At 44.3% G+C, this 14,152-nt stretch overlaps 1 protein-coding gene across 1 annotated transcript; it reads left to right on the forward strand.

Moving 5' to 3' along the window:
- The first annotated feature begins 6,658 nt into the window (after positions 1-6,658).
- On the forward strand, positions 6,659-9,162 carry PMAIP1 (phorbol-12-myristate-13-acetate-induced protein 1). Its single transcript, XM_052660585.1, has 2 exons — positions 6,659-6,716; positions 9,056-9,162. The coding sequence occupies exons 1-2, from the start codon at positions 6,659-6,661 to the stop codon at positions 9,160-9,162; spliced, it is 165 nt and encodes a 54-aa protein (XP_052516545.1).
- Positions 9,163-14,152: the final 4,990 nt, after the last annotated feature.

Genomic DNA, 14,152 nt, shown 5'->3' on the forward strand with positions numbered 1-14,152 from the left:
TTATCAATTGTGTCTCTATTTTTAAAAATTTTGACCACACCCTGTGGCATGTGGGACCTTAGATCCCAATCAGAGATCAAACCCTGCCGCCTGCATTAGAAGGCAGAGTCTCAGCTCCTGGACGTCCGGGAAGTCCCGCCAACGTCTTTGTTTTGCCTCTTCTGGATCCTAATCACTGTGCATTTCAGCTCTGCCTCCGCCCCATTCACAAGGTATGAGCTCTGGGTCAGTTGTCTATGTATTATTGTTTTTATTTTATTTTATTTTTTTTTCTGGAGTAAATACATTTATTGATACCCATTTTATATAGTTCAATGAAATAACCTATAAATATAAAAGCATTTTTCTTTTGGATTGTATTATTGTTTTTAATCCTTTTTTGCTAAACCTACTGATTCTGGATATCCAGGTTTCTTTTGCCTTCTGATGGCAATTAAGAGGTCTGTTTTTTTTCCCTTTCCCTACCTAGATTGTTTAAATTGTGAACTGTAACACTCAAACAGAAAAGTATACAAAACACAAATAATTTTTACTTAGCTGTTACTATACGGTAAAAATATTTTCATGTGTCACATAATTGCACAATAAGTTATAATCCACTTTCAGTTACTCACTGCTAATTCATATTTATTTTATTTTCACTAGAGTGTAAGCTGTTTGATGTCAAGCATCATTGCTCAGGGCTTCCCTGGTGGCTCAGTGGTAAAGAATCCACCTGCCAATGCAGGAGACCCGGGCTTGATCCCTGGAGTCGGGAAGACCCTCTGGAGAAGGAAATGACAACCCACACCAGTATTCTTGTCTGGGAAATCCCATGAACAGAGGAGCCTGGCAAGCTGCAATCCAAGGGGTTGCAAAAGAGTCGGACACTTAGCGACTAAACAAGAACAACAGCAAATCATTTCTCAAGTGCCTTTTCATCCTCTCCATCAGTGTACAAACATTATCTGAGAGGTTTGCTAAAACGTGTATTTCCAGGCTAGGGTCCTAAAGACTGTGATTCACTAGCCTGAAGTCAGGCAGGTCTGCATTTTAAATAAGGTCATCAGTTGATTCTGTGGTTGTATTTGCACAGATTACACTCAGACAATCACTGCTTTTTAACTCTTACACAAGACTGAATTACCTTCCTACTAGCTACTCAGTGACAACCGAAAGATCATTTTTGTTTATCATAAGATATTATGGGTTCTAATGAACTTAGACAGCATTTAGTAATAGCTTCTTCAATGAAATGCTCCAAGCTAGTTGGATTTATTTAGTTGTTGAAAATCAGTAATTCAGTTAGAGAATACACAGGTCATCCTGACTTATTTCCGTCATTCTCCTGAGACTTGTTGGACTGTCCCACTGCCATTTTTACAGGTTAAAAAAAGCTTGATGATCATTATCTGTGATCATGGAGGGGGGGTGCATCAGAAAAGAATTAATAAACAAAGGAGAATAAAATGAAGAAAATGGGAAATTAAAAAAAGCATTTGCTTTTGGCATTTTATAATGTGCTTATAAGTTGCACTAATAGGGATCATATTAACTTTCAAATTCCATCAAAGCCTTCCTTGAAATGGTGTTTGGCTTTGTGAGTGGGGAGCCCAGAGGTGGGGGGTGGATGGGGGGTGGGCTGTCACACCACCATTTTCAACTAAGACTGCATGCTCCGGTACACGTGCTTTCTGTAGCTGACAGATGTTTTAAACTTATTCCCTCTGAAGTCTTTTTATTTATCTATACTGCTTTTGACCTTTATTTCAAGCTGCTTCAAATTCATTGCCACGATTACTAAGCTCCTTTTGGTTTGTCAACGTGCAAATTGGATGAAAGAAATGTATATGCAGAATTTTTTTTTTAAGGCAGTTGATAAAAGGAGGTGTCAGGGCTTAAGCTGTGTCTCTCAAACAGACATGCTGAAGTCCTCATCCCCCGTTTCCCCCTCCCCCTCCAACCTCTGAATGTGGCTTCCTTTGGAAATAGGGACTTTGCCAATGTAAAATGAAGTCCTGCTAGATTTAGGGTGAGCCGTAATCCAGTGACTGATGTTTGTATAAGGAGAGGGGAATTTGGACACAGAGACACAGGCGAGAAGTTCGTGTAAAGAGAGAAGCAGAGATGGGGGTGATACGCCTGCAGGTAAGTATCCCCGAGGACGCTTGCAATCAGTTAGAAGAGGTGAGGAAGGAGAGCTCCCATAGAGGCTTCAGAGAGCTTCACTCTGCCGACACCAAATTGGACTTCAGACTTCCAGCCTCCAGAACTGCAAGGAAATACATTTCGATTGTTTTAAGCAGCTCAGTTGGGGGTGCACCACTATGGCAGCTCTAGGAACATAGAACATAGGTGAAAACATCAATTGCATTTATGCTGACAAATTCCAAGCCTTGCTCTAATAGCCCTCGGTCCTATCCTAGTCAGGATATGTGGGAATTTCAGTAAAGACAGGGTGGAAAGAAGGGACTGTCTTTACTGACATTACCATCTTGTATAAGAATTACCATAATGTCTATCTTGATTGGCGGCTTCCCTGGTGGCTCAGACGGTAAAGAATCTGCCTGCAATGCAGGAAACCTGGGTTCGATCCTTGGGTCGGGAAGATCCCCTGGAGAAGGGAATGATAGCCCACTCCAGTTTTCTTGCCTGGAGAATCCCATGGACAGAGGAGCCTAGAGGAGGCTACAGTCCATGGGGTCGTCTGAGTGACTAAGCACCCATCTTGACCAGTCACACTGTCTCTGGTGTTACCTGGATTAATAGAGTCACGCTGCAGCCAGAGTGAACTTTCTAGAATTGGATCACATATCTCACGTGCTTAAAACCTTCCATGGTGCCCCCATTGTCCCTGCAAAGATGTGCAAACTCCTCAGGTGGCTTCTCCCCCCACCCCCACCCCCTCCACTGCTCTCAGTCTCTGCATGGAGCATATTTCTTCCCTTTGGTCTCCTTGCTTGGCCAACTCCTATTTGTGTCTTGGTCTCTATGGAGATGCCCTTTCTGCTTAATTGCACCGCCCCCCAGGAGGCCCACAATCTGCCATAATTTCCCTGGCCTATCCCTGATGCACCTCTTTGGCACCTGCCCATGTATTTTCCTGCATCATCCTCCAGACTTGCTGATGATATCCAAATACCTGGAGGATCTGCATGACCAGAGTTTAAGATGCAGAATCTCCACAGTCAGGTATGCATTTGAACAAGATAGGTGATTCATATGCACACTGAATTTGTGTGGCACTTGTCTCTCTCAGAGGTAGGTTCCATGGGGGTAGGAGGCACTGTCTCCCCAGAAGGAGCACAGTGTCTGCCTTAAAATAGAGATGGAAATCAATCTCTATTGATTAAGAGGAAAGGCGTCAATTACTCGGGAAAGGCATCTCCGATGATCATCAGGCTGATTTCTTGCTAACAAACACGCTATACAGGGGGGAAAAAAGTCCCCTTTTATCAGAATAAACAGGCTCAAGCCTACAATCCATTTTGTCCCAGGCTTCCTTTAAATTCCCCCTCATTCATCTCTCATATCTTCGTTGCCCGTCTAGTCTTATTTTCTGCATGACACAGATGAATGACTATTTTATTAGTAATCATGTTCGCTATTTTGGGGTGTTGTGTTTTTTTTTTTTAGAAAAAAAAATTAACACTCTAAGTGGCAACACAGTCACGGCCAGGTTTTCACTGTCATTTTGGAAACTTGTCCATGAAAACTAAAACAGGGTAATAGTTTTAAAAATTGTCTTTACCAGTCCTTTTTAAGAAAACATAATAGGGGATTCTAATGCTTCATGATAAATTATTATTTTGTCATTCTCTGGGTCAAAATAGTTAAGAAAGCCCTTTCACACTCAGCTTTTGCTTCTCTTAATAGAACGTTAAATCTGAAAAAGTTTATGGACCATTAATTCCCTGATGGCTTAGATGGTAAAGCAGCTGCCTGCAATCCCAGAGAGTGATCCCTAGGTCGGGAAGATCCCCTGGAGAAAGGAATGGCAACCCACTCCAGTACTCTTCCCTGGAAAATTCTATGGATGGAGGAGCCTGGTAGGCTACTGTCCATGGGATCGCAAAGAGTCAGACACGACTGAGCAACTTCACTGGTTCAAAAACAAAATCTTAACAAGTCCTCCATAAATGGCTGACTTGACCCATCTCTGAATCCCACCTCCCCCTCTTCCCTTTTCCTTCCCGGGAGTTAAATTTGCAATTCCCTAAAAGCCACAATTTGCCTAAAGTTTGTATCTAGCATGGGTCACGTGGTCAACGATCTTTTATGATGATAATCTCAGAGGTCAAGAGGACACACTGTTTGCAGGTAAACAAGGTATGATTTGTTTTTCTTTTGTGGAAATGTACAGATTGCATTTCACGGTGCTTAGTTTGATGCGAAGTTTACTCATTTATCCAAGCAGGAAGCTAATGGTATTCCTGAAGTAGTAAGTCAATCAAAATGAGCCTTGAGAGTGGTTTTGGGACATGCGTTCAAGACTTTCCAGGCAGAATCTCTGCTGGGCTTGCTGGGTTTCCTGTATCCTGTGGTGCAAACTCTTGAATTTTGCCCACTCTTAGCCCTGTGTGTTTAGCACAGGCAAAACTAAGCTGCTGAAAATCGAGTAAGTTTTGTTCCATGCTTCCACGGCATTGTCTATATTTCAGCAGGACCCAGTGACAAATAAATACCTGCAGGTTTTTGTTGATTGAGTGACTCAAGGTAAATAAACAAGCTCACATGCCTACTGGGGCCAGATAATGTAAATGAGAAAAACAAACAGCAAGGGGGTGTGCCCAGCGTGAGAACTCCCACCTGCCGTCTCTCTGAGGGCTGTCACTGCACCCTCTCCTAGCCCGCTCCTGCACTTTCGCACAAAGAATCCTGGGTTGTCAAGAGTTAATGATTTCCCAAAGGCTGCCAGAAATCTGAGCTTTTAATGCAATCTCTCAATTTTTAAATGCTGGTAACTAATTTGAATTTTCACAAGACCAGTACTGTGAACCAAACCGAAAACTTCTAGGGAGTCACGCAGCTCTAAGCAACCAATTTGCAACCTCTGCATTATATAGATAATAAAAGATATATATATATATAGAAGGGCTTCCCCGGTGGCTCAGCCGTAAAGAATCTGCCTGCAATGCGGAGCTACAGGAGACACAGGTTGGATCCCTGGGGCAGGAAGATCCTCTGGAGGAGGGCATGGCAACCCACTCCAGTTTTCTTGCCTGGAGAATTCCATGGACTGGACAGAGGATCTTGGTGGGCTACAGTCCATGGGGTCGCAGAGTCGGACACGACTGAAGCGACTTGCACGCACGCACATACATAAAGAACACTTATTTTCTAAGAAACTGTGATTCCTGGGAAGGCCGCAGATGCGGGTAAGACGTCCTGCTCGGGATGGTGCTGCCTGGGTTCAGACCCCCTCCCTCCTCTGCTCGCGGCCTGTGTGAGCTCAGCTCACTTCATCTTTATAAACCTTCAGTTTTCGCACCCGGAAAGTAGCCACAATGGTGAGAATGTCCGCTTGGTCGGGTTGTTCCGAGGACAGGATGAGAAAGTGTCTTCGGAAGCCCTCAGAGCCAAATTCTCAGGATCTGTTCTCTAGTACGAGTGACTGCTTCTCTTTATAATAATGGAATTATTCCCGGGCCAGCCAAACATCGGGCAAATACGCATTCCCAAATGCCTCATTTCTCCCCCCCCCGGGGGAGCTTTTGAAAGCTGTCTACAGGATGACCTACTATTTTTTGGTGTTGTTTTATTAAAGCGTCTGGAAGGAGGTATGAGGCCGACCCGGAGGGAATACACTCTGCTTTTAAAACCACTGTCCTCACCCGGCGGCAGAGAACAGCTACTTCCCTTCACCCGCTTTCCTTCCCCCCACCCCCTCAACGCATTTTCCAAACCCAAACAGGCTTTCCTCTCTTGCTCCAGGCTTTTAGTTGGCAGTGAGCTTCCCAACCAGTTTCAGTTTCATTTAAGCTTCCGGCAGCTTCTCTACTGTAATTAAGTGTTCTCATTTTCCCCTGAAAACGTCCCGTACTCCTCGAGTTTGAATACTGTCCTTTCCCGAACCCTTCAGGGGTTTGTTTACGAGAGTCTCCGACTGCCCGTTTATGATAGGGATGACGCTCCAGGCCTCCCCATCTCCAGCCGTTCGCGAGGACAACCCTTCCCGGCTCGCAGCTCAGAGACCCAGCCACGCCTGCGGCCAAGTCCTCGGTCCAGGAAGTAGTTGCGGGGCCGGGTCAGGCCGCCCTCCCGCGCGGAGCCCGGCTCGCCCCACGCCGCCTGGGTCCCCGCCCCGGCGGCGCCGGGCCCGAGCCGGGGGCGGGGCCGGGGGCGGGGCCGGGGGCGGCGCCGGGCCCGAGCCGGGGGCGGGGCCGGGGGCGGGGCCGGGGCGTTGCGGGCCCAGGGCGGGGCGGGGCCGGGGCGGGGCCGGGGCGGGGCCCGCTGTGGGTTTCGCTACGTCACCGGGAAGTCCCCATACGACCCGAGCGCGCGCTGCAGAGATCGCAGAGCTGCGAGCTTCTTGCAGGCGCCGGTTCAGTTTTTTCCTGCTCTGTGCGGACCGTCGTCTCCGGCCATTTCTCCCCGCTCGCAGCCCGCGTCCTGCAGACCCGAGGTGCTCGGGTTGCATCGCTGAGTTGCCCCGGTCTGCCGACGGCCGTCTGCAGAGATGCCTGGAAGGAGGGCTCGTAGGAGCGCCCAGCCGAGCCCCACGCGGGTCCCGGCAGGTAGGGAGAGCTGGGGACCGCGGAGATCCTGGCCGGGAAGGGGGTCTGGGTCGCGGTCTCGGTCTGGGCAGGGGCAGCCCGTCGCCCCGGGGCCTAAGAGCCCGGCGGGACCCGCGCCCTGGCACGTGCTTTAGGGGCGCCTCCCGGGACGCTATTCGCGGATTTAACCCGGGGCGGTGGGGATGGCGACGGAAGGGGTGAGCCTTGCGATGGGGATGCTGCTGCGTTTGAGCGGCGGCCGAAAGCCTCCTCTCCTTCGCCTGCCTTCCGTCCGCGCTCGCCCTCCCCGGGGCCACGCGGAGAAAGTCATTGTCACGGCCCGGGGGCGCCGCTGGCGCTCAGCGCTTCCGGAGACAGGCCCTTTTCCTCCGGGGTCCAGCACCTTTTGAGGACCCTTCTGTGTGTCTGACCGCTGTCCCCAGCCCCAGCACCAACAATAACGCTTGATGCCATCACAGTTCTGCAAAGGACGGATGGAGGGCTAAGGAAGCCCCGAAAGGACCAACGACGTCAGAAGCCTGGAAGGCCTGGCTTCTTCGTTAAAAGCATAACATTTTAACAGTCGGTATCAGTCACAGAAATGCCATAGAGAAAAACAGGAGATGGTCCAGTGTTGTTTAATCCATCCCTTACTCCGCCCTTCCCCATCCATGTAGCCCCATTAAGTAACTTCAGGTCAGCTCTCCTCCTCCCCGCTTTTGTAAATCTTATCAAATAAGGCAGACATCTGCTAAGGAGCAGTAGCAAAGAAGTAAGACCGTGGGCTGGAAATCCGTGTGGGTCACACTGCTGTTGCATCAGACGGTATTGGGCCCCTTTTACACTTAATTTTATGGAGCCTCTGGGGCGTGCAAAGGAAGTGGTGCATAGCCAGTGTGGCCGTGGCTAAGTTGGCACAAGGCTGCTCTCTGGCTCCTGCTTCGGAGGGAAGAAGCTTTGTCCATCTTTTGTGATGTCCAAGAGTTCTGGCTGTGTTGCAAGAATTGCATAAACTTCACCATCCAACTTGGCCCCCCTTAATAAGGGACAGTGAAAAGGTCCCTCTTAAACTTGATTAGATGGTAAGACAAAAAAATTGAGATGTAAGTGAGGTATAACACTGTCTTAGTTTTAGGTGAACAGCATAATGATTTGATATATGTATCAATTGTGACATTACTGTAATAACTTTAGTTAACATCCATCACCACACAGTTATGTTTTTAATTGATACATTTATAGATGTAATAAAAAGATTAAGGAAACAACTAGGTGCCCTTTTTTTTTGATGAAAGAGATAATTTTTTGTTACAATTCAGGTCTTTCAAAACGATAGGCTGAATGATAATTGTTTTTTTAGCATTGTGTTAGTATTTCTAACTAAATACCCAGCTCTTGTAAAAAGAGAATTTGGTTATTTTGAGCCTAAATAGGGAATTTGCAGGGACTGTTTACAAAGTAAATCAGTTTTTAATTTGTAGTCATAATGGTTTTTAGTGATCATGAGCATGATATTGAAATGTACCAAAAAGAAGCTGAATTGCTTTTTGAACTATCCAAGAAAATCGTAATTATGGTCCGTATTGGTTTGGTGTTGATTTCACTTACTTTAAAAGTTTACTTAGAAATTAGATTATAAATATTACTTTCACCTTATATTCAGTTTATTACAGTATCTTAATCTTAAACAATAGTAAACATGTGAACTAAACATTATTTGTTTTTTGCTTCACTCATTTCCATAGAGGCAGTGGATTGGTACAGAGTGGGAAGAACTTGTTTTAAAATGTTAAGTTATTTTAGAAAATATGGACTTAATTTTAGAATAAGCTGTTATGAGTCTTTCATGAGAAAACTTGAAAGAGTTGTTTAAATAATTATATGAGGGCACAATCTGAACTATGAATTATTGCCATTTACAAAATGAGTTGTACTTGAAAATAGCATAAAAGAATTTAACTTTTCTTTCCCTAGCCAATCTTAAGTGAGAAAGAAAAGGATGAGATCACCTAAGGCTGTGAAACTCACTCACTCTTTGTGGTGTATGACATAAATGTCTATATTTGAAAGTAAGATAACATTACTTCATCCAGGATGCTCAAAAAAAAAAAAAATCACAAGTTAAATGTCTTTATTTTTGTTTAATTATTTCTGTTGTTTATGAGTCACTATATGTTAGTGTATGTCGTGTGTGTATAAGTTGCTTTTCTTTCTTTACATTCAGAAAACAAGTGTATATGAAGTTAAGATAATGCTTTATGGCATAAATACTCAACTTGTCCTTGGAATGGGCATATTAACTCTTGCTGGTTGCAGTTTGCAATATCAGTGTAACTTTGATATTTTGCTTTCCTTTTCAGATCCTGAAGTTGAGTGTGCCATTCAGTTGAGGAGAATTGGAGACAAACTGAATTTCCGGCAGAAACTTGTGAATCTGATATCCAAACTTCTCCGCTCAGGAACTTGACTTAAGAAGCTTTTGAATGAGGAGACTCCTTTCAAAGGAAGATTTCCCATTAGGTGCAAATTTCATCAATTAGAGGAGAGACTGCCTTGTAATGGAGAAGAATGTGAAGGAACTCTCAGTTGCTTTTGAATGCTCTTGGAAATGAAGATGGATACATGAATTTTTGTCGGAGGTTTGCCAGAAGTTGTTGTTTGGGATTCGAGAACATTAAAAATCCACTTTTTATTTTAAAACAAGAATGGAGGAGCTTTGAACATGGGGAATCAATTCTTTATACATTTTGGTTTTTTTTAGAGACTTGTTCTAGTATTTTTGCTGAAGGTTGCTGCCCAGTGTAAGAGGAGCTGACAAATGATTATGGACTATGGTGAGGGGCTGAGAAACAGAATACACTCCACATTTGTTTCTACTTTGGGGGACAATGACGGAACAGTGTGTGATCTTTGGTTTATGTATATTATTTTGTTAAGAGTAAAACTTTTTTTTGAGAACACTGAATGTGATAGTGAATGTTAATTTCATAGGTCACTACAAAATATAAACTAATTTGAAAGTTTCTTTTGAGTTAAGATGTATTGTTTTTGTTCAGAAGACCTTTTACTAAGTGTGTTCCAATGAGCCTTAACCTGGGAAGTGATATACTTTGAAAAAATTTGAAGTGTTACTTGGTGCCAGTGAAATTCTTGCAGTAAAGAAAAAGAAGCATGGGGATTTTGCATAACTCAGAATAATTTAAAAAGCGATAGATTTTTTTAACTGCTGTAATTAAAACTTGGTAAGATGAATATTCTAATATAACTGTTGATAAGAAAATGAATATTTTTAAAGAAGTTTCTAAAATCTGTAAAATGTCCTTTCTTATACTCAGTGTATATTGTATAAGAGTGATCTTTTAAGAGAGATTAAGCATGTTTTCATAATTGAGATACATACATGTATTTTTCAAAAGGAACAGATTGCTCATCCAAAATGAAAATCCCATTTACATACATATGCATAACTTCATCTGCTATATAGATATTATCTATCTATATATATATAGTGTTAGAGTAATAGGTATATTCTGAGACGGGCTTCATGAATTATGTTGTTTTCAATTATTAAAAGGCCAGGCTATCAACAAAACTCCACAAATACGTAAAAAAGAAATAATACTGTCATGATTGAATTTCAGCAGGAATAATCTTATTTATTTTACTTATTTATCATTAAACTATTTTTTGTTTCATTTGATAATAAAGTTGCATTTTGGAATTTTGAGGCAAGGGTTTCATAACTACTTGAACTCTTACTAGAAGAATGTTTTAATATAGGCTATAGTCACTTTAGATGAAAAATTACCTCAGCATGTTTTTTTCTTCAGTATTACTTAAAGCTGTTAGTTTATTTAGTTGCAAAGACTTTTTTGGGGGAGGGGGGCAGCATCTGCCTAGAGGAGAATGTTTTGACTTGGATATTTATGGTCTATAACTATATTTATACATATATACAATTAAAATTTGATACTGTAGCTGTAACCTATTAAATAATTTAAAAATTACCTATTAAATAGCCTGTTAAAGATTACTTTTCTGTGTGTTTATTTTTCATCATGTAAGCTACTGAGTGTTCATTGTGAAACCAAAATATTTTAAGTAACCTCCATCAGCAGTTACCTTTTGACCAAACCACCTCTGTTCCAGTACTGGGGTGGGAGTGGGCACCCATGGGGCATGACTTCTGCTCTCTAGAGACATACTCGTTAATTGGGAAAGGAAGCAGTGGAAAATAGGAAATGAACGCCAGGCATAGGTCTCGGGTGCTGCCGTGTGCCGCAGATGGATGCCTGGAGGCGGCGGAGGCTCGAGGTCTGACTTGGAGGTTTGGTGAGGCCGGGTCCCTGGCTGCTCCTGGTCTGCCTGCTGAGGGGCTCAGGCGCTGTTTTTGCTGCTTCCCGCCGCCCAGCCCCATGCAGCAGGTATTGCATCATCTGCAGCTAGTCATGTGCTAAAGGAGGTGTGACCCAAGTGGCCTTCCTGTTTGAGTGGGAGAGCTCAAAAGATCCTCCTCATTTCTTGCCTTTTGTCTCAGAGCCACCTCTCTGACCCACCCCTGCCCACTTGAGTCTGCTGAGGTCCTGCGATGTGAATCACCTCCTTCAGATGGGGAGAGAGGAATGGCTGTGGGGGAAGGTGGCTGGTGGAGCTGATGGCTACAGAACTGGGGTGGTGGGGGGCCTGGCTCCATAAAAGGCAGGGCCCGTGTTTGATGGTATGAGCATTATTCCCTGAGAACTCCCATTCTTTAAAAACTTTATTTTAGAGTATAGCCAATTAATGTGACAGTTTTAAGTGCATAGCAGAGAGACTCAGTCATATGTATAAGTGTATCCTTTCTCCCCCAAACTCCCCTCCCACCCAGGCTGCCACATGACACTGAGCAGAGTTCCCTGTGCTCTACAGCAGGCCCTTTCTGGTGACCCATTTTAAATACAGCAGTGTGTGCGTGTGAATCCCAAATTCCTTAACTATCCCTTCCCTCTGGCAACCATAAGTTCATTCTCTGTGAGTCTATTTGAGAACTCTATTTAAATGTCAAAAAGTTCCCATGATGTTCACATAATTGTATCTATTGACCAACAAATAGCTACTATGAATTAAAAAAATACTCTTTGATTTGCACTTAGATTTAAAAGAAAACCTCAGTAGTCTATATTTGGAAAGTGTCTATGTACCTGTCATCTATCCTGTATCTGTGAATGAGACGAGTTCTTCAGTCTAAAGATTCTGGGCCCTGTGATTATGGGTTTCAATCCCTTGCAATAACTGCCCACATATGTAGCCCACACTGGGCAGGAACAGCATAAATGGTGAGAATTCTGTCAAACTCCTCACACCTTTGTCAGAGGGGAAGATGCCCCAGAAGATACACCTTGAAAAGAGAATAGTGACCTAGAGTGAGGCTGCACAAAGGGTACCCCACTTTGGAATGCTGGAGCCGGACGCTTCGAGGCAAGAGTCTGAGAGTCTGCTGAGCTGTGTAACTGAGGCAGCCTGTCTGAGGCAGCCTTGCTCCTCTGAAGTCAGAGACCCTGATTGTCAAGGTCCCTTGTGGTGTGAAACAGAACATGGGGTGACAAAGACGCCTAAAGAAGGCCTTGCTCACACTTCCTACTCGCCCCCTTATTTCAGACAGGATTCAGAGAGAACTGAAGGGTTTCTGAGAAGAAGTAAAAGCGTGGATGTAAAACGCCAAACCATCCCAAAGCAAAACGAAAAGAGCCGACTACCAGGCAGACTCTTCTCCCCAACATTGATGGTAAGCCCTGGAGGAAGTCGTGCAGGGACTTCTTGGACACGTAAATGATTTCTGGGAAATGAGAGTGGCCCGGGCATCCTGGCTTCCCTGACGGTGACCTCACTCCGTCAGGCCTGCTTCTTATATGAGGCTGGAAATAGCTGAGGGTCACCTGACAGGACACACCTGGCCGTGGAGTCACCTGAGTCTTCTTATGTAATAGGTCATGGTTCAAGAGCAAAACGGTTGTCAGTGCAATGCAGGCGCTAGCAGGAGCTTCTCTTTTGAGGACTTTCAGAAACTGCTTACTTCCCTGGCGGCTGGGATTCTGCCTTCCAGCGTGGGGATCGGGGAGGTGGGGTGTATGGGCTGGCTCTCTGACTGGGGGTGCCGGTGAGGGGCTGGGATTCCAAATGCACTGCAGCTAAGAGGTCAAGGCATGGAACACAAGCAGTTCTGTTCATGGGTTCAATAAAGGCTTTAAAAAATTGTCCACATCCCCCCCAAAAAAATCTTAAAAAAGAAATTGCTGTAACAAATTCCTAGTGTGATGGTCACACCTACCTAGTGTCTTCTGCCAAACTGGCCACTTTTTAGAAAACCAGAATGTCGGAAAAGTAATGAGGGTTGTCGATGGAGATTTGGAATTCCTTTTCTTTTCTTTGGGATTCCTTTTCTTAGAAGTCTGGGGCTCACACTGCCTCCTAGTCTTGTCTACTCTGAGATTGCACGTCACACAGAGCCTGGGCTGCGGTTTGGGTTGAAATAGAATAAACAAGCAAAAAAAAAAAACAACACCTTGATACTTCTAGTGTTTTAGAAAAAAGGCTTTTCTCCTTTTTGTCACACTCTCTCACTAATGGTCTCTGATGGAGCTTCTGAGATTTGTTTGTTTCCAACTTCTCATCTTTACTCAGCTATTTCAAAACCAGAAAGTTCCTTTGCCCACAAGTGGCACTGGCTTCTGACATTGGAGTCAGTCAGTTGTTTCACCACTTACTCTTTGGGGAACTCTGGATAAATGACTTCACCTCTGTTTTCCTCTAAAATGGTGTAAAATGCACCCATCTCAAACCATCTTGAAAATCAGATGAGGTGAGAAAGTGCCTGACTTCTGTCTCACTCACGCTCTAAGCGTCCTTAACTGCACTGTCAAGACGGAGGGTTAGATATTAGCTTCTTTACCAAGCTGTGGAAGGTCTTGTGCAATTAAGGTTATTAGACTAAAATAAAACCTTTTGAAGGAAGGCAGTAGCGCAGTGTGGAACTGGAGAGGAAGTGGCCGTTTTTCCCTTAATGAGGGCACCTGCTTTTAATTTGTGACCTGTTAGTGATGGCAGAACGTTTATTGCCACCTCCTTTGTGTTAGGTTTCACAAATACTATTGAATCGCCTGAAGCCCCTTGAACATTTTCATATAAAAATTCACGTCTTGATTTATACAGTATTATCTCAAGAAACAGGAAGAAGAACTGGTCTGGTTAGCTTGGACTAGATTTGGATAAGGCTGTTTTCAGTGGCAGTGGGTGGTGGGGGGTGGTGGGGGGTGGGGGGGGTGGGAGGTGGTGGTTGGGGGAGGGTAGTTGTTTCATCAGGACAGAAGGGAAGACCTGCCTTTAGGGAACTTGAGTGGCATCCACCCCAGGGTTTCCATAAGGCTCCTCTGAGTCTGTCCTCCTGTAGACAAAACTTCAAGATCCATACCATTAACATT

The sequence above is a fragment of the Budorcas taxicolor genome, chromosome 22 (genome assembly GCF_023091745.1).
Source record: "Budorcas taxicolor isolate Tak-1 chromosome 22, Takin1.1, whole genome shotgun sequence".
NCBI classification, from domain to species: Eukaryota; Metazoa; Chordata; class Mammalia; order Artiodactyla; family Bovidae; genus Budorcas; species Budorcas taxicolor.

What these genes read in the sequence shown, in the direction of transcription:
- PMAIP1 (XM_052660585.1), top strand. Translation starts at nt 6,659, where the DNA reads ATGCCTGGAAGGAGGGCTCGTAGGAGCGCCCAGCCGAGCCCCACGCGG. An exon ending in CCCCACGCGGGTCCCGGCAG is followed by an intron (nt 6,717 to 9,055) that starts GTAGGGAGAGCT and finishes TTTCCTTTTCAG; the next exon opens with ATCCTGAAGTTGAGTGTGCC.